Source organism: Zalophus californianus, chromosome 15 (genome assembly GCF_009762305.2).
Source record: "Zalophus californianus isolate mZalCal1 chromosome 15, mZalCal1.pri.v2, whole genome shotgun sequence".
NCBI classification, from domain to species: Eukaryota; Metazoa; Chordata; class Mammalia; order Carnivora; family Otariidae; genus Zalophus; species Zalophus californianus.
In genome coordinates this window covers 45,704,711-45,724,403 of record NC_045609.1, presented here as the reverse complement: position 1 = coordinate 45,724,403, position 19,693 = coordinate 45,704,711, and the positions used below count along the sequence as shown (strand labels likewise).

Sequence of the window (19,693 nt, the reverse complement as noted above, 5' to 3'; positions counted from 1 at the left end):
ACCATCTGTACTGAAACTTTGGTTTTTGTGTCGTGTAATTGTTCTTTACAGGGATTTGGTAATGTAGGCCTGCACTCTATGAGATATTTACATCGTTTTGGTGCTAAATGTGTTGGTGTTGGTGAATCTGATGGGAGCATATGGAATCCAGATGGTATTGACCCAAAGGAACTGGAAGACTTCAAATTGGTATGTTAATCTAATATCTGAAGTCTTGACTACCCTGAATATTGTAAAGTTGAAATAAGTCTTATTAAAGTCTATTGCATCGTTTACTTTTAAAAATATAACCCAAAGAGCTCTTAATAGATGTGTAATCATATCATGGGCGCTAATCATAAACATTGAAACTGTTGTGGTGCAGCCATTAATTCTGACTTCTCAATCAATTATAGCAACATGGATCAATCCTGGGCTTCCCCAAGGCAAAGCCCTATGAAGGGAGCATCTTGGAAGCTGACTGTGACATCCTGATCCCTGCTGCCAGTGAAAAGCAGCTGACCAAGTCCAATGCACCCAGAGTCAAAGCCAAGGTGAGAGCTTGATGGAACTGGGGCCTTACCACCGTGGAATGATCCTGAGGGTCATAGAAAAAGCTCTTAATTGGCTTTCCTCCTTTTTTTTTTTTTTAACTGCTTTATTGGGCTATAATTCACATACCATACAATTCACCCAAGTATAAAATTTAATGCCTTTTTGTATATATACACAGAGCTGTGCAGCCATTCATCACCATGGGTTTCCTCTTAAACCAAACTTCCAAAAATCAGTTAGGGAAATAGAAAGGTGAAAAATAGTTTTATACCCTTTATTTATAGAACAAAATAATTCTTATTAATTAAATTTAAACTGGAGTTCTGCCCACACACACATACCTCTTGCACCCAGTGGAGGGATTCGATGGCGTTGCTGGCATTTCTGTATGTCCTGACTCTCTTTCAGATCATTGCCGAGGGTGCCAATGGGCCGACAACTCCAGAGGCTGATAAGATCTTCCTGGAGAGGAACATTATGGTGATTCCAGTAAGTCATCTGTGTTTGCTAGGTTTTATATGCACTTGGAATCATAACTGTCTTCTGCGACAAACTGGGGAGACAAAAGGATCATCCCTTAAATTCCCAAGCTGTAGTGGGTTTTCATCTTTATCTTGCTTTTAAGAAAATAAAGTAGAAGCCTGGTTAGTGTAAAAAGCCTATCAATTTCCACTTTGACCTGAACATTTTCTTACAACTCAAGGCTCTTTCTTGAATATGTATTTAGCCTGCTTAAGAATCCAATTATATAAATAATGTGTGTTGTGCTAGAAATATGAATTCTAACTTAAACTCTAAGCTTTTCTATAATTTCTAACCTTGTGCGTTTCAAATGTCCCTCGCTGCTTTATTCAGGAAGCTCATAGGAAGAATGTGTGTGTAGGTTATCGGTGGGTGAGCATGGGGTCTATACCAAAAGATTATTTGCAAGTGGAAATGAATGTGGATTTGTGATACGGTTAAACTTTTATCAAAAGCACTTAAGAAATTCAATTTAACTGAAACAGACTGCCCTTAGATAGTAGAAGGAATGCTGATCTTCTGGTGAGGCGCACACTGTGGACAATCCAGTGATTAGTGGACAAGCAGTTTTGTCTAAAGACTTTTTTGGTAGAGAAGACGCTCTAACCAAAGTTGATCAAATGCTTGTTAGTTAATAAACAAAAAAGTTATTTTTTTTTTCAAAATGGAAAAAACCTCAAGTGAATTGGAAAGGATGTTTGTTAAATTTAAGTGTGAAATTCCTGATACAGTCTAAGATATATTTGGGAAGTTTAAAGGTTAATCTGCCTTGATATTAAAAATGGAGCTCTGATGGTCATTGAAGGCATTTATTAAAACCATCATCTTCTCATTTCTTTGGTGTCTTCCTTGTCATCTTTTTCTGTATAGGATCTCTACTTGAATGCTGGAGGAGTGACAGTATCTTACTTCGAGTGGCTGAAGAATCTAAATCATGTCAGCTACGGCCGTTTGACCTTCAAATATGAAAGGGATTCTAACTACCACTTGCTCAGTGAGTTCTGATGACCTTGTTCAAAAATAATCTTTGGGCCCAGCTAAAAGGCTGGAAAAAGCTTATACTTAAAAAGGACTAATTTCCTTTTTGTAATCCTGGAGAATTTCATCTCAGGATAGGAAATTATATTATTGTCTCACGAATCTTAGGACCAAAAATACATGATTTTTTTTTTATGGGTAGTCAGCTTAATTAACTCTCTCAAATATATTTCTATTCAGATACTCCCCTAACATAATCTGCAAGTTAGTAAATAGAAAGAGTATCCTTTTAAACCAGGAACTACGGTTGGTACTCATCCATTCCAATCTCTGGTTGCTCTTAGTTAAGGCCTTTCTAGTGTCAAGAATTTTTGGAGTCTTCTGATGAGAATGCGGTTTTTCTTTGACTAGAGTAGGCTCCAGAGTTAACGGTCCAGTTTCGTCCAGCTGAAGTAAGACCAAGACCTCCAGCTGAGCTTCACTCAGCGCACTCTGAGAATCTGGGTGAAGTGTTCCATCCATTTCCGTTTCTTTTTCCCTCAGCATTTTCTTTTTAACAGAGCCAAGGAAAAACCCTGATAATGGGTGTTATGGAAACAGAGCACTGACCTAAATTCACATTTATATAGGAATTTGGCAGAGTTCTAAATGATTAACCCATTATGGCATTAGTGTTAAAGGCTTCTTTTTTTTTTTTTAAGATTTTATTTATTTATTTGAGAGAGGGAGGGAGGGAGCGAAAGGGGGGAGGGCAGAGGGAGAGGGAGAAGCAGACTCCACAATGAGCAGGAAGTCACACATGGGCCTCCATCCCAGGACTCCGGGATCATGACCTGAGCCAAAGACAGATGCTTAACCAGCTGAGCCACCCAAGTGCCCCAAAGGCTTCTTTTTTTTTTTTTAAGATTTTATTTATTTGACCGAGAGAGAGAGCCAGAGAGGGAACACAAGCAGGGGGCGGTGGTAGGGAGAAGCAGGCTTCCCGCAGAGCAGGGAGCCCGATGCGGGGCTCGATCCTGGACCCTGGGATCATGACCTGAGCTGAAGGCAGCCGCTTAATGACTGAGCCACGTGGATGCCCCGCCCCTAAGGCTTCTAAACTCTGTAGTTTTTTCTGGGTGTGGATATAGTTTGAAACTACTTTTGGTTCTACTTTGTTTTTTTCCCCCTACTAGCAGTATTTTAACTTCACCTCTTGGCTTTCTGCAGTGTCTGTTCAAGAGAGCTTGGAAAGAAAATTTGGGAAGCATGGTGGCACTATTCCCGTTGTACCCACAGCAGAGTTCCAAGACAGGATATCGGTGAGTGTGCCGTGATAGGGCCGCACTCTCCACACACAGCCTGCTCTTCTGTAGACCCAGGCAGATGGCCTGGGGTGACGGGTAGTCAGCAGCGTGAATGTGTAATGACAGGATCTGTGTGTGCTTTGTACACTCCCTTCTCGTTACATGCTAAACATGGAGTCAGAATTTTAGTTTAAGATAATTAACGGTTAAAATAATAGTTCTTCTGGTCTTCATACTTTCATAATACAGATGACTCAACAAGCGATTCTAACATAATTTTGAAGAATTACTATGTATTCTAACTCTTAAGCTTGAAAGAAAGGAAAAGTAAACATTAGGGGCGCCTGGCTGGCTCAGTCAGAAGAACGTGCGACTCTTGATCTCTCCAGGCCGTGAGTTCTAGCCTCACGTTGGGCGTGGGGATTACTTAAAAATAAATTTAATTCCATAAACTTTAAAAAAAAAAAAAAAGCTTAACACAAAACAGAAACAGAAGAACACGTGAAATTGAACTACATGAAGAATTGAAATTGCTATGTGGACATGAACGTGCATGAAAGGAAGCAGGTAGAAAAGGTATCTGAGTGAATGAGCTGTTGACGGGACAGAGTGAGAGCGCTCACACGTCACAAAGAGAATGTCCTCCACAGTAAATGGCAGAGACGTGAAAAACAAAGTCATAGGAAATAGGCCTAGAAAAGGAGATGTTCGATCTCGCTGTTAAATACAAATTAAAATAAGGTTCTTTAATGTGTTAAACTAGGAAAAACCATTAATGGATCTTATATTTACTGTGTCTGTGGTGAAATAGTATACCTTTATTTTGATGACGAGGCAGATTGGTGCAGGTCTTTGGAAAATTTGAAGCGCTATGATCGCTTCGCTGCCCGTGGACACTATCATAACGTCCCCTCTGGGAATTTATCCTGAGAAAATCATGCTAAAGGAGAGGAATGGTTCACGCATGATGATGTCATTGGAATAGTGCTTGCAGTCAGGTGTTTAAATTAGGTTTGCTTTAACAGACTACATGCACATGGCCGGGAAATGGCTAACTTACCATAAATATGTCTTTGGATGAAATACTCAGTCATGGAGAGTAATGTAAGACTAGATTGCAGCATGGGGGGAAAGTTAGGCTTTTGTTTTGAAGAAGAGAAGGTGCTTGGCCACTCTGGGTATTAACCATTGCCCTAAATGAACCTTCATCTTTCCCAGAGCCGTGTCTCTGTTAGTTCTGGTCCCTCTGTCTGCAGTGCCCTGACCCGCTCCCTGCTTACGTGTCCCAGCCCTGGAGGCCCCGCTGCGTGCCGGAATCGCGCACACCCTTCCATCCCCCGTGTCCCTGCGCTGCCGGGACTTGCGACTGCCCTTAGATGGGCTTCTTACTGCTCCCTGCGGCCGCCTGTGTCCCGGCACAGACCTGGCGCACAGCTGGCAACTGAAACCTGGAGAGGGAGTACGCAGAGAGGACCACCACTTAGGAAGGCGGCCACGACAACTTTTAAATAATCATTGCCCAGTATGTTGGTCTCCCAATTTCCAAATGCTTTCAGGGGTTCAAATGTTGGACTTCAGTGCTATTTCTCACCTCTTACTGACTGACTGATTGTAGGAGTCTTGTAGTGTCAGTTTTAAAAAACGGGGTTTTTTTTTTCCAGCTCCTTCCCTCTAGCTCTCCCTTTCCCAGCCATGCTTTGGCCCTGCCACGACCTACATCATTGACCACCCCACCCCACCCCCCGATGTCCTCAGTCCTCTTCGTCTAACTGAAACTCCACGCTCCCTCATTTAGTCACTCCCTCGTCTGGTTTTGCCTCAGCATACCCCCTTGCTAACACCTGAACCCTGAAGAAACCAGAGTCTGCTCCCTTCACACCTGTCCCCTGTGAGCTGGAGGTCCTGCCCACTGCTTCAGCCTGACCCGAACCTCAAGTCCGTGGCCGGCGCTGCCTGGCAGTTCCGCCTCTTCCCCATTCTGCTTTCTCGTTCCCTCCTCTCTCCCCCGCACTCCAGCATGTGACCCGGGATCTATCCACGGCCGGGGGAAGGGGGACCGGCCGGGCGGAGGGGGACGGGACTTCCCTGGCCCCTGGCTCTTGGCGCCTGCACGCTGTCTCTTGTCACGCACGTCTCTTCTGGTTCCAGAGCGGCTCTGGGTGCCTCCATCTAAGCCCAGTGGCCTGTTTTCACCCCCCCAAAATGCGCTGCTTGAGCATTTCTCTCCCTCATCAGCAGTCATTCCTGTCAGTGTGCTGAATGCAGGTTTGTTTTTGTGGGGTTTTTTTGTTTTGTTTTGACAGAGACAGCAAGAGAGGGAACAACACAAGCAGGGGGGAGTGGGAGAGGGAGAAGCAGGCTTCCCACAGAGCGAGGAGCTTGATGTGAGGCTTGATCCCAGGACCCTGGGATCATGACCTGAGCCGAAGGCAGACACCCTAAAGCCTGAGCCACCCAGGAGCCCCTGAATGCAGTTTTAAAAAAATAGTCTCCGTAGGACATCCTTAAGAGTTCTGTATACTCTGTCTCCAGTTCTCCTGTGCTCACCTTCGCCGACGCCCCCCACTCCACCAAAACTGTTCTTGTCCAGATATACACCTTCCGAAGTGATGAGAATGCTAACTAGATGAGGGTCAGCATAGACCCGTTTGCTTGGTGACCCAGTTTTAAGTTCTCACGTGGCATAGCAGGATTTGTATTTGATAGCTAGGTAGGACATATTAGAATGGGGGCGATTATTAATTGTCCTAAAATTTTAGAAAGCATTCCAAAAACAAACTAGTTAGAGGAATCTATTGAAACAAACTGACTTACGGAAATACTTGGCATGGGAAGGAGATGAGCTGACTTGGTGGTCGAAGGCCCTGGGTTATGTCCCAGCTCTAAAAATAGCTGTCAGTAACGGTGGCCAACTTCTCTGGTCATCGGCTCCCTCAGTGGAACGAGGGAATAATGAGCTGCTGAGTCCCGTCCAGCTTTCCACATTGGTGGCACTGCTGAACACATAGCCAGGATCCTACCGCAGATCTACTGTTGGAGATGGCCAGACTCCTTTTGGGGCCCCGTGTGGTGTCCCTGTTAACGGTGTAACGTGCTTCTGTGGTCCATCTGCTCTCAGAGGGGTGACCCATGCTAGACTCACTACTCGCCCCTATGTTTCTTGCTCCCAGCTTTTCTGTGTGCATTGTTTAACCATGATCTTATTTCATGAGTATTTGTTTGTTGTCAAATGTAATGAACACCAAACTGTGATGAAAACAACTATTTAAATAGCTATCAAGATATCGTACAGAAATTAAATGTATCTTTACCAAAAGAAAAAACAATTCTGTCTGGCTGTATATTGATTGAAGAATCCTTTGTGCTCTTATAAATAAAGTGTGTCTGTGTGTGGTTTTGTTAAACTTTTGTTCTTTTTCCTCTCAGGGTGCCTCCGAGAAAGACATCGTGCACTCGGGCTTGGCTTATACCATGGAGCGCTCTGCCAGGGTATGTGTGCGGATGTTCTTTGCATTTCTGCTCCTGACTCAAAGTCCCACCCAGCCGTGTCCTCTCAGTGGCCAGATTGTGTGTGCAGTGGTACCAAATAGCAGTCTGTTCACATGTTCTTCATGAATGTGTAGCAAAATGCATACTTTCTCAGGCTCAGATGATGGGCAGTGTTTTCAGGCTCTTCAGTATGTTTACCAGGCTTTTGGAAATAAATAACAATAGCAGGTTAGGCGGGAGTGATGTTTGGCAGCTCGCTAAATACCAGCGAGTCAGCCAAACTGGATTGCCCTTCCATACACCACTCCACTGTGGCTGTAGGAAACTGCCTCACTAGAGAATCTGGTGTAAGTAAAAGGGTTTTTGACCACTTGGTCCTTATTTCAAGACCTTAAACACAATGAGTCCAGTTTTCCTAATTTCTTCTTGAGTTCAGATTCTGTCCACATGGCTTTAAGTTGAAATCTCATAAGCAGACATTAATGGTGGTGCTTGCTGTTGACTTTTTTTAGTGAGATATCATTGACATGCTATAAATTCATCCTTTTAAAGTAGACAGTCTGTCGGCGCCTGGGTGGCTCAGTCGTTGAGCATCTGCCTTCGGCTCAGGTCATGGTCTCGGGGTCCTGGGATCTAGCCCCACATCGGGCTCCCCGGTCGGCGGGAGGCCTGCTTCTCCCTCTCCCACTTCCCCTGCTTGTGTTCCCGCTCTCGCTGTGTCTCTCTCTGTCAAATAAATAAATAAAATCTTTCAAAAAATAAAAAATAAAGTATACAGTCTGCAACCTTAAGTATCTTCACAAGACTATGTAGCCATCACCACTCCAGAACATTTTCAGCACCCCATTCTTAGTTCTGTACAATTATCACCAAGTGTGACAGTGAGCTCACTCCAGATAAGAGGATGTCTGAAGGACAGAGAAATAGTTCGTATCTGAGAGCTTCTTACTGCCGCCTAGTCAGTACATGCATGTATTAGTTCCTGAGAAGTTGTCCTTCCCGACGGGGTTCAGTGGCCGAGTCCTGCACTGACTCGGGGGCGGGTTCACCTGCACCGGGCCTGTGTGTGCCGTGAATACGTGGCCCAGCTGCTTGGGTCGAGGTTGTCTTCACTGTGTTTTCTCCTACCTTTCAGCAAATCATGCGCACGGCCATGAAGTACAACCTGGGTTTGGATCTGAGAACGGCCGCCTATGTCAATGCCATTGAGAAAGTTTTCAAGGTGTACAATGAAGCTGGTGTGACCTTCACATAGACGGAGTGTGGCTGCCTCCTTCACTGCCCTCCTCCCCTCTTCATCTGCAGACTCTTCACAAGTTTACATGTAACCACAGAAATCTCTCTCTCTCAACTTACTAGATAATGGACGTCATTCTCAACAAGTCAGTCCAAATCAGCCCCTTTGAGAAAAAAGAAATTAAGGTTAGGGGATCATGTACAAGCTGATGAATATGAAAGTAGAAATTACCTATGCCAGAGAGCCATTGGGTATTTTGCCGTTAAATGAAAGGCCTCTTCCGTCTGTCTGTGGTGCTTTGTTCCGTGGCCGCTTCAAGCGCGGTCAGAGCTGGGGCCAGGAACACACCCTTTGCCTAGGAGCAGCTGGCTGCTGACCGCTTCGGCGCTGGACGAGTCTGAGACACGCTCTAAGGTGTCAGGTGTGAGCATTTTCAGAAGGTGGCATGGTCCTCAAGTGAGTTACTGGTATTTTACATCAGCAAAATAACTCAATTTCACAGATTGCAAGAAAAATAAAAGCTGTTTCTCTTTATGCATTTTATTCACTTAGAATAAAATAAGTACGTGCTGCTGTAATAAAATTGCCTTTAATCACTTACCAAGGCTAACCTTGACTCAAGCAGTGAATGCCTATAAACATAATAAATGAAAAAAAGCTAGTATTTTTATAATATAAAACAGTATCATTTATAGCTTATCAATCATGTATTGTTGTTCAGCAAAACTAAACTGTCCGATGGAGAATTAAGTTATCTTCATACCTGCAAATGGTGGAGGCTATTTTTGTTAAGACTGTCAGAATTTACTAACCGCAATTACGACATAGTCCAAAGAGTGCAGTGACCTCCTTATCATGTTAATTAATCGTTCTCCTTTGAAGATCTACTGTGTTGTCTTAATTGAACAATAATTCAAGTAGAGTGTCCCAGAAAAAAACCACTTGGGCTCCCACTTTGGAGTCTAGCTGGCGGCTCCAAGCCCTGCCAATGGCCCCGACTCGGCCTGACTTGGCGTCCTCTTTGAGAGGCCTGAATTCTGCGCACAGCTTCATTACCACTGGGCTGGAAACAACCTTGGGTTGAGTGTTTTGTTTGGGAGTTATTTCGCCAGGGCCTTTTGAACAGTAGTGTCCCAATGAAGTACTAGATATTATTTATGTAAGGATGAGCTTTTTTTTTTTTTTCTAAACAACAATATCCTTTCAGAAGTTTCTAACTACTTTGTAACTGCATGACTTAACCCGGTGATAAAAGCGGTTATTAAAAGTCTACCTTTTCCAAAGCTTACGCTTTCTGTGTTTCTGTGTTTTTATATTTGATAGTAACTTTTCGTAAATAATAAAACTAAATTGGGTTTCTTAATTTTTGAAACAACCACCTATATAACATTTCTTTCCACTATATTATGAGCTGCCCAGATTTTATTCTTGAATTCTTTGTGTTTGATTCTGTTAAGCAATATCAATGGCTGTTCTTGGGGAAGAGGTTCTAGTACTCAAAGCTGATATACCCAAGTAATTTTTACTGCCTTTTTTAATGGAGGAATTTTTCATTGATTAGGGTTTTGTTTTTAATAATTGAACCACAGCGTGTAACATCTTAAGGCAGAATACTAACCATGATCAGCGGAACTAGATCCTAGACCTGACTCCGCCAGTCACTTAGCTGCCAAATCTGGAGCTCAGCTTTCATTTGGACTCTGTTTTGTCCGGATTCTGTCCAGAACATCTCTGTAGTTCTGAGCATCAAGTCAGGCAGCAGGTAAACAAGCCGCCCCCACCCCACCCCTGCACCACCAACCAGGTGATCCCTTCCCAAGCTGCTTACTTGCGCTCTGGGTGGAGCACTAAATGTGGGGTTGGGGGAGTGGTAGGGAAACAAGTCCCAGAATGCTTGGAACAATACTGGGTGGGGCAGTCAATTCAGGTCGTGTGAAAGGGGGATGATAAGTCTTCATGGTGGCCTTTGCCTAACATTGGGATTATTTGTAGTGGTTTTTTAAAGATTAGACAGACATTGCTGTGTGTTGCCGGTATTAATGTTATAAAACCTGAATCGCGCTTGCTAGCTATATGAAGACAACAGTGCTGGTGTCAACTTTGGTTTCTGAGGGTTTGAGTTTGAAAATCCTGGTCAGTTAGTCTTTCACCTTCACTGAAATTTTCTAGTTTATTTACTATTTATAATTTTAAAAACTTATATATAATACTCTAAAGTTAATTGCCTCTGAAATAGCCACAGATGGCTTAGGTTACATGTGAAGAATACTTCACTGTTGCCTCGTGAATTCCCTACACCAGAATGTTCTAATTACCTGATAGGTAAGGTTTAGGGACTTGAGATTTTGTAAAAGCTTGGTTTTCGGTTTGGGGGGTGGGGGACACTTCTGTTTGTTTGTTTTTTTTAAGCAGTGCTTCTGGCAACTCAACTACTAGGACTGATGATTTACTTTTTTTAAAAACCTTAGCATCTTAACTCCCCCGCTTTAAGTAAATTCATTCTTTCCTAAACCTCCCTGGTAGACTTCCTGAGCCATGCTATACATTCAAACAGCCCCAGCATGGCGGAGGAAGAAAACTACATCTATGGATCTTGCACAGAGGCCCCTGCAAAGGACTTTTTTTTTTTTTTTTTTTTTTGCTTTGTAATATGAGTGTTAGGATTTTTTTTCTCAAATAATTTTTTATTGGCTCCTTTGTGTTGATTTTCAAAGCTTACACAGTGGTTTAGGCAGTTGCTATGCTATTGACAGTTGGGGCCAGGTAGTGCCTTGTCTTGGGGACTGCCCTATGCTTTGTAGGATGTTTAACAGCATCCCTGGCCTCTACCAATTAGCTGCCCCAATGGCATATCTCAGATATGACCATCAAAAACGTATTCACATCACCAGATGTCCCCTGAGGGGTTGAGGGGTTCCCTGCTGAGAATTACTGGATAGCCAAATAGTTCTACCAGTCTTGTAAACAGCTGATGCCTCCAATCTACACACCCAACCTTCCCATTCTCCACTCCCCAGGGGTAGCCACTTCCAACAACTTGAAATGTTTCTTTTTCATTATATTTAAATCCTTTTCCCTTTTTTTTTTTTAAGAAAATTTTATTTATTTATTTGACAGCACAAGCAGGGGGAACAGCAGGGAGAGGGAGAAGCAGGCTCCCCGCTGAGCAGGGAGCCCACCATCAGGCTGGATCCCAGGACCCTGAGATCATGACTTGAGCCGAAGGCAGCTGCTTCACCCACGGAGCCACCCAGGTCTCCCCTTTTCCCATTTTTAATCGGGTTATCTTTTTGTTGTTGATTTCTAAGAGTTCTTTATATATTCTGGCTGTGACCCTTTTCAGATATATGATTTGCAGATATTTTCTTTCATTCTGTTGGTGTGTCTTCAATTTTTTGATGGTGTCCTTTAACACAAAAGTTGCTTTTTTTTTTTTTTTTTTTTGATGGAGTCCAATTTACCTTTGGTTGCTGTGCTTTAGGTGTTAGAGCCAAGACACCATTGTGCAATCCAAGGTTACACAGGTCTGATGAATAATAAGGTCTGATGAATAATAATAAATGATTAAAGAAGAATTAACACAACTCCTTTTCAAATGCTCCCAGAAAACAGAAAATGAGGAAACACTTCCAATGAGGCCAGCATTATTCTGATACCAAAGCCAGACAAAGACATCACAAGAAAAGAAAAACCATGGCAGTATCCCTTATATAATTGTGGATACAAAGATACTCAACAAAATACTAAAAACTGAATCCAACAGCTCACTATAGGTGTTAACACATCATGACCAGGTAGGACTTAACCTCAGGAATGCCAGGGTGGTGCAACATAAGAAAATCCCTGTAATACACTCCATTAATAGAATAAAAGGAAAGAAAAAACACCTAATCATCTCAATAGATGTGGGGAAAGCACTTGAGAGGGTTCAAGACCTTTTCATGACAAAGCATTCAGCTAGGAATAGACAGAACTTCTAAACATTATGATAAAAATCTTGACAAAAAGCCACAGCTCCCATCATGCTGAACTGGAAAAAGCAGTATCTGCATGCAATGGAATATTATTCAGCCATGAAAAGGAAAGGACTGGTGATAACACGCTACAACTTAAATGAACCTTGAAAACCTGCCGAGTAAGTGAAAGAAGTCAGACACAGAAGGTCACATATTGTATGAGTCCCTTTATATGCTGTACCCAGAATAGGGATTCACAGATCAAGAAAGCAGATTCATGGTTGCCAGGGGCTGGGGGAGTGAGGAGTGATTACTTAGGAGTATGGTGTGTTTTTCTGAGGTGATAACAAAGTTGTTGTGTTTTTTTTGTTTTTGGGCTTGATTGGTTGATTTTTTTTTTTTTTTTAAAGATTTATCCATCTATTAGTGCATGTGCACAAGTCGGGGGGAGGGTAGAGGGAGAGATGAGACAATCCCAAGCAGACTCCCTGCTGAGCACAGAGCTGATCACAGGGCTCAATCCAACAGCCTCAAGATCACAACCCAAGCTGAAACGACGAGTCAGGTGCTCAACGGACTGAGCCACCCAGGTGCCCCGAGGTGATAACAAAGTTTTAAAACTAAGAGTGATGGTTGCACAACATTGTGAATATGCTAAATACCACTGTACACTTGAGAATTGTTGCTGGGTAAATTTCACCTCGATTAAAAATAAATGAAGGAATTTAAAAAACCCACTAACCTAGAGTTGAACCCCCAGAACCATCCAGGGAGTCTAGTTGCAAATAGGCCAAAGTTTCTGAGAAAGCCTGTTCACAGCAAGTATCCTGTGAGCGGAGTGAAGGTGGGTGCTGCCGTAAGCACACCCTCCCTGGGAAGCCTGCAGTACAGAGTGCTAGCATGAACCAGTGAGCTCAGGGAGTTGCAGGAACCTGGCGGTATTTGGGTCTTTATAACCCTGCAACAGGTCATGATGCTGGTGGGACAGGCCAGGGCCTGGGTCCACCAGGTCTCCCGTGATTACAGCAGGGTCGGCAGCATGAGCGATGATCCTATGCGTTAAGCGGACTGTGCCCATGTGAGGAGAAAATGCTGTGGTTGCTGGATAGTAGAACTCCTGGTTGACCGGCTCTCTTGGCACTTTGAGTAGGTGATCCTCCTGCTTCTGGCCTCTGTGGTTTCTGATGAGAGGTCACCTGTTAATCTCATCGAACCTCCCTTTTATGTGATGACTTATTTTTCTGTTTCAAGATTCTCTTTTTGTCTTTGGATTTGAACAGTCTGATTAGGATACGCCTGGTGTGCATCTGTTTGAGTCTTCCTGCTTGGAGTTCATTGAGCTTCTTGGAAGTATAGGTTTATTACATTTTCATCAAATTTGTTTTCAACCAATATTTCTTCAAATACTCTTCCTGCCTCTTTCTCTCTCACCCTCTGTTACCCCCATGGTGCACAGTGATGCATGCATCTCTCTAATCCTCTTTATTTTTGTTCATTTGTTTGCTTTCTGTTCCTCAGGTTAGATAATCTCATTTGACATATCTTCAAGTTCACAGATTCTTTCATGTGCCTGCTCACATCTGCTGTTGTGCCCTCTAATGAATGTTTTATTTCAGTTGTACTCTCAACTCTAGAATATCTCTTTCATTTTTTTCTATAATTTCTGTCCCTTCATGTGTAATCTCTATTTGGTATTGATCTTATACTTTAATTCTGTAGATGTGGTTTCCTTTAGCTCTTTGAACGTGTTTAGAATAATTGATTTAAAGTCTTTGGGGAAAAAAAAATAGTCTTTGATAAGTCCAGTATTTGGGCTTACTTAGGCACAGTTTCCATTTTACCTCTTTTAAATGAGCCATAATGTCTTTCCTTGCACATCTTTTTTTTTCTGAAAACTAGACATGTTGAATAATACAACGTGGCAACGCTGAAATCAGATTCCACACCCCTCCCCCCAGATATCTTGTTGCTTTTTGTTGTTGAGCGTTTGTTTAGTGACTTTTCTGAACTAAGTCTATAGTTTGTTTTCTTTGTTCTGTTTGCCATTGAAGTTTCTCCTCAGGTAGCTTAGTGGTTAGCTAATGACTGGACAGAGATTTCTTTAAGTATCCAGAACCAATAGGTCTCCCATCTTGGCCAGAGAACTCTGTGCAGGTTGGGCCTCACCTTCAACACTCAGCTGGGCAGTTTATATCTCTGCTTTGGTTTTCACTTCCTGCTTGCACAGAGCCTCAAGGTTGTTTAGAGGTGAGAGTTTCAAGCCTTCTCCAGTCTTTAATGAGCACATGCACAGCCCTACACATGTGCATGGCCTTCTAGATTCCCAGGCATATATTGGAATTTTCAAAGTCCCTATGAACATTTCATTCCCCAGTTTTTCCTTTTAAGGTCTTTGCTTTGGTTAGCCTATTGATTTCCCAAACTGTTATCCACCACCTTAATGCAGCCACCAGCTTAAAAAATTGCCTCTAGGGAATGCCTGGGTGGCTTAGTGGGTTGGGCATCTGCCTTCGGCTCGGGTCATGATCCCAGGATCCTGGGATGGAGTCCTGCATCGGGCTCCCTGCTCAGCGGGGAGCATGCTTCTCCCTCTGACTGCAGCTCCCACAGCTTGTGCTTTCTCGCTTACAAATAAATAAATAAAATCTTTTCTAAAAAATTGCCTCCAATTGTTTTGTGACAAACAGCCCCAGGTAAAAAGCTGTTTACATTAGGTGAGCTCCTAGTTGCGACAAATAAAGGCAGGCTTGCAATGGAGTCTTCCTAGGGACAACCAGTCAAGTGAAATAATCACAGTTTTCTGGGAATGAGGCTTTGAAGGAACTCCAACCCTGTTCAGTTCTTTCCAGTAACTGCTAGGCTATTGGTTTTCAAGGCTGCAATGGAGCTGGAGAAGGTACCCCAGGGGTGGGGCATAGAATAGGGTAAGTTAAAAACATCACAGAGCTTGCCATTCTTAAGAAGATGTTGTTTGTTTGTTTTTAATTTGTTTTACATAAATGCTCCTGGATTGCTGTAAACCTTTGGTTAAGAATTCTGAAAAAAAATAGTTGATTCTGACTATATTTTTGCCAGTTTTCTCATTACTTTTATGAAGGAGGGAATTTTTGGAAGTCCCTGCTCCACCAATTGCTTGGACATCACTCTCTATTGCTTTTTATAACACATTTAGAGCTTGTCTGAGGCTGATGTCATACCACTATTGTACAACACACAGTAAAGAGAAAGTGAGAGATAGAAGTACTTATTCTAGAACAGCACACTGCAAGGTGAAGTTAAGGAACCATGGGCAGTGCTTCTCCAGCTCTCTGTGGCAAAGGACCAATTTGTTTGTTTGTTAATCTAATACATCATGGTATGTTGTCCTACCTCATGTGATTAGTTCACATACAACTTGCCATGCAAGTTCAACAACCCAGAGCTGGTCTCTCTACCCTGTTCAACAAGCCTCGTCTGCTGAGCACACTCCTGGAGGTCCAGGCAATGTCAAATTTTTGTAAAAGTTTCTAAATGCTCTGACATGCTCCTTAAAACATCTTTTCTTGCATAATAAAATCAAATCAAATGAAAAAGAAAAACTTCTCATTTCTGCGAAGAACAAGTAGCTTCCAGCAAGATAAATAAGCAATGCCTCTTCTTTACAAATCATTCCCTTTTTAAAAATCCAGAATGTTAAGCTAAATGCCGCTTACACATATGTTTAACTTTATGGTGCTGACTCCTAATAGCAGGAAGGAGAGGAGGCCAGGCGTTCTTGGCCACTGCCACCAATCAGGCCTGATAAGGCTCTGGGGAAAGATCCAGTAGTGGCTTCCACAGCCAATAAGCAGTGGACTCAGTTACTACTTGACCTGATTCTGTGACTGTCCAGCTCAAATGCTTCTCTAAAGTCCCTTTCAGAATGTGAAGCGTCTCAAACTGCCTGAGCCTGCCCAGCTACACTCTCAATCAGGTCGGTCCATGATCTTCCCTGAGGCCTATAAGAACATTTCAAGGAAAACCCAAAGAACATGTGAGCCAAATTATGTTCCTCCCTTGGGATGTCCTGGAAGCACTGAGGTGTCTGAAAGCTATATATAGTGTCTGGGAAAATAACCATTTATGAAATGTAGCACAGACTCTAACAATTCTTCCAGAGCTCCTTGCTGATGTGAGAAATCTTAACGTGAGGGCAGCACAACGGATCAATCACGGGGACCTCCTGACCCCTAGGAGCTGCCAACATGCAGGTCCCCTGCCCCTGCAGAGGGGACACTCGGGACACAGGCAATGTTTCCATCCAAACAGGAAAAAATCCAGGGCTCAGTGTACACATTTCACAGCTTTTTTTTTTTTTTTTTTTTTTTTTTTTTTTTTAAAGATTTATTTACTTATTTGAGAGAGAGAGAATGAGAGAGAGAGAGAGTACATGAGAGGGGGGAGGGTCAGAGGGAGAAGCAGGCTCCCTTACTGAGCAGGGAGCCCGATGTGGGACTCGATCCCGGGACTCCGGGATCATGACCTGAGCCGAAGGCAGTCGCTTAACCAACTGAGCCACCCAGGCGCCCCACATTTCACAGCTTTTTATTGAGAATCAGGAAGAGTCCGCTGGAGGCGGACGTGCTCACTGTCCCAGTTTGCCCAGGCCTTCTGCTGCATGGGTGACAGCATTTGTGACTGTGTTGGTCACCGTCTCAGTGACTTCCTTCACCATATTGTCCCCTGTATCATGGGCCTTCTTTAAGGCATCGGCAATGGCTGTCAGGAAGAAAGAGGAATAATGTTCTGTGAGCTAAGTAAAAAATTTCCAGCAGGTAGGGCCCGTGTCACAGAGAGTAGCCCGTGGGCTGTGGTGGTCCTACTGGATCGTGCCCTGGAGGAGCCCCGAGGGGACACAGGGCAGCGGGGCTCCTGGAGGAGTGCATTCAAGGGTGGTTTTATTTCCCTCCACAGCTTGCGTTTCTGCAATTGTGAGTGAAATAACATTGGCTCCACTCAAGGAAAGAGGTCCTTTTACATCGCTATACTACAGCACCCGCACACGCATAAAAATATTTATGTAAATGTATATTTATATAAAGAGAGAATTTTATGTCTAAAATGTCCTTTTGTCCGAGCCTGGTGCCACATAATCGTTTGTGACACCATCTTAACATCCCACAGAAAGGACTGTCTGGATGGATCTTGCTTTAGCAAAGTGCCGTCTGTGGTCTCAGATGAGTGTTGATAATTGCATACCTCCTAAAAGGATGCAACATCAAGGTCAGGGTTTGACCTGGTTAGGCAAAGAACGGCCGCTCCCAGCATCTAGCTTCTCTCCCTCCCTCCTTCCCTGGCCCCAACCTCAGCCATACCTTTCTCTCCAGCCTCCTTGGCGTGCTCCACCACCTCCTTGACCACCCCTTCCACAGCATGAACTGCAAAGATGAGAAGCCCAGAGTGAGAGCACAGTGCAAGCCAGCTTCTCATCAAGGCGGGGCCCAGACAGCTCTGGATAAATCCTGGACACCACCCCAGGCAGGACGAGGCAGCTCATGAGAAGGAGCCCCAGCTGGCTTACTTCAGAGACTCCCGTGGGGCCTGGCTGCTGAGAGACAAGCTGAGTGAGCCAGACAAGGGCACAGGGTTCTCCATGCCCCTCGGCCTGGCCTGGCGAGGCCTGAAATGCAGACGAGCAGGCCCTCCGCAAGGCGGGGCCTGTCTCCCAGATCCGGGCACCTCTCGGATGTGCTGAGAGGTGTGCTGCTGGCCTGCCTCAGCCCGATGGGGGCTGCAGCAGGTGGCCAAGTCCCAAAACCTCCTACAGCAAAACCTAGGCCCCAGAGCGATCCCCCCAACAGGAGGGAACTCTCTGACCACCTTGGAGTTGTCTGAAGTTTGGGTGGCAGTGGCTAGAACCGGAAGATTCTGGAGTCAGAAGAATTGATTCTGATTCTACCTCCACTCTGTGCTGCTTGGTTCCCTCACCTGTGGACTGGGGATGAGACAGAGCTCAGGGCCAGTGGAAGGTGAAAGAGGGCAGGGAACACCAGCCGCAGGTTAACCGATGACAGACAGACATGTTTGCGGCAGCCAGCCAGGCAGAAGCACAGCAGCTAACTCGGACACAAGCTGGTTTTCACAAAATGCCTGGTGGGACCTGGACTAGCCTCCCGCATACAGTTGCGGGTGTCTGCACACAAAAAAGGGTTTCTGAGGACTTTGAAGAAATTCAAAATGTCCTTTGGATAAACCCAGTTGGGGGGGGGGCGGGGGGGCTGCTGACTTTGAACAGAATGAGACTTGGTGGTTTCTTAGTGAAGAAATCTTTGAAGCTCTGAAGTGATGGTAAAAATAAAAATCCATTTTTCCTTTTTCTGTAGAGGATATTCAGAATAGGCTGTTTTGATACAGGAGGGCTCCCGGGTTTCCAGAGGGAAGGATTCTAGCCACCCAAGGCTCACCCAAGCACCTGGGCTCTCCTCCTGCCCCCAGGGGCCTCCTCAGAGCTGGAGTCCCTCCTGCCCTCAGTCACAGACCCCAGAAATGGGTGTGACCCAGAGAGGCCTGTTTGGGGCACTGGACTCCTCATGACTCCACCCAAGCTGCCCTCCTCAGCTTCCATACCCCTCACTTCCATTCTGTCCTTGTGGGGCTGATTGGCCAGGGTTCCTCAAGAGGCCAAGGCCTACCTCCAATCCGCTGGGATCAGCTTCCAACAGGCCCCACTGAGTCTGCCCCCAGCCCCCCAGCCTCCCAGCCTTAGGACAAGGGCCCAGCTGGAAAGGAGCCTTGGGGTCCTTACCAGCTTCCTCGGTGGCCTTCTCGGTGCGGTGGGCCAGGCCCTCGGCAGCAAGTTTCCCCAGGCCTCCCAGCATCGTGTGGTGACAGGTGGCAAGCAAGCAGGATGCTGGGGCCTGGAGCAGCGTCCTTTTATAGATGCCTCGGATGCCTGCCTGGGCTCTGGAGCACCGGCCCCCGCCTCAGCCAAGTAGGAGATCAGGTGATGAGTCAGCATAGGCGGCGGCAGGAGGAAGAGGTTTAGGTGGGGCCGACCCAGTGCTGTGACTCCAGCCTTGCCCCTCTGGCAGTATGAGACCCCCACACCCCATATTCTGGACCCGGTGAGGGTCAGGGACTGGACAGAGGAGTCAGCTCTGGGACGTGGCCCTCCCCCAAAGCAGGAGGCCTGACGGCCCTGTGGGATGAGAGGCAATTGGGGAGCCCTGCCAGCCCCCTGGGCTTCAAGCTCCCCACAGCCCGGACACGAGTGCAGCTGTGTCCCCCCCAGCCTGCTGTTCAGGATCCCCAGGGGGGCTAGTTAGGTAGGGGCTTAAGGGTCTGGGGGTCTGGGGACCTGGATGGCCCCTCAGGCCAGGAACACAAGTGGAGTGGGGGCCATTGGACCCCAGGACCTCAGCTCTGCAGCGTCTCTGCAGTTTTCACTGGAAATTTGAGGGGTGGCGACCTCATCATTGTACCTTGCCCAAGGCTGAGGAGGACACAGCATTAACCAGAAACCCAGTCACCCCTGGCTTGCAGTCAGCCGCTTCTCACTCACAGGAGCACCTGAGCACCTGGACGGCCCTGCTCAGGAGCAACCAGCCCAGGAGGGAGCCTGGCCATCGCTGCACCCTGGGGCCGGGCTTCTTGGAGAGGCCCAGTGCCCCCCAGGAGGCCCTAGAGGAGTAGATGGAGGACCCCACCACCACCAGGTATGTCTGGTGGCCCTA

The 19,693-nt window shown here is 45.3% G+C and overlaps 2 protein-coding genes across 2 annotated transcripts in view; one reads left to right on the top strand and one right to left on the bottom strand.

Annotated features, from left to right (window-relative positions):
• GLUD1 (glutamate dehydrogenase 1) overlaps positions 1 to 9,334 on the top strand; it is a 36,691-nt gene extending 27,357 nt beyond the window's left edge. The window contains exons 7-13 of the mRNA XM_027593170.2: positions 52 to 189; positions 396 to 533; positions 943 to 1,023; positions 1,927 to 2,050; positions 3,244 to 3,335; positions 6,747 to 6,809; positions 7,945 to 9,334. Coding sequence (XP_027448971.1) covers positions 52 to 189; positions 396 to 533; positions 943 to 1,023; positions 1,927 to 2,050; positions 3,244 to 3,335; positions 6,747 to 6,809; positions 7,945 to 8,064 — 756 coding nt within the window. The 3' untranslated portion in view covers positions 8,065 to 9,334. The remainder of the gene's footprint in view (positions 1 to 51; positions 190 to 395; positions 534 to 942; positions 1,024 to 1,926; positions 2,051 to 3,243; positions 3,336 to 6,746; positions 6,810 to 7,944) is intronic.
• A 7,179-nt stretch (positions 9,335 to 16,513) lies between these two features.
• Positions 16,514 to 18,892, bottom strand: FAM25A (family with sequence similarity 25 member A). Its single transcript, XM_035724360.1, has 3 exons — positions 18,766 to 18,892; positions 17,336 to 17,398; positions 16,514 to 16,739 (listed from the first exon to the last, which is right to left on the bottom strand). Exons 1-3 carry the CDS (start codon positions 18,836 to 18,838, stop codon positions 16,606 to 16,608), a joined length of 270 nt encoding a protein of 89 aa, XP_035580253.1. The 5' UTR covers positions 18,839 to 18,892; the 3' UTR covers positions 16,514 to 16,605.
• Between the last annotated feature and the right edge of the window lie 801 nt (positions 18,893 to 19,693).

Bases quoted from the DNA above. Each gene is read 5' to 3' on its own strand.
- FAM25A (XM_035724360.1), bottom strand. From the start codon at position 18,838: ATGCTGGGAGGCCTGGGGAAACTTGCTGCCGAGGGCCTGGCCCACCGC. The intron at 17,399-18,765 runs GTAAGGACCCCA...TCATCTTTGCAG, and splicing joins GAAGGCCACCGAGGAAGCTG to TTCATGCTGTGGAAGGGGTG. The intron at 16,740-17,335 runs GTATGGCTGAGG...TCTTCCTGACAG, and splicing joins CAAGGAGGCTGGAGAGAAAG to CCATTGCCGATGCCTTAAAG.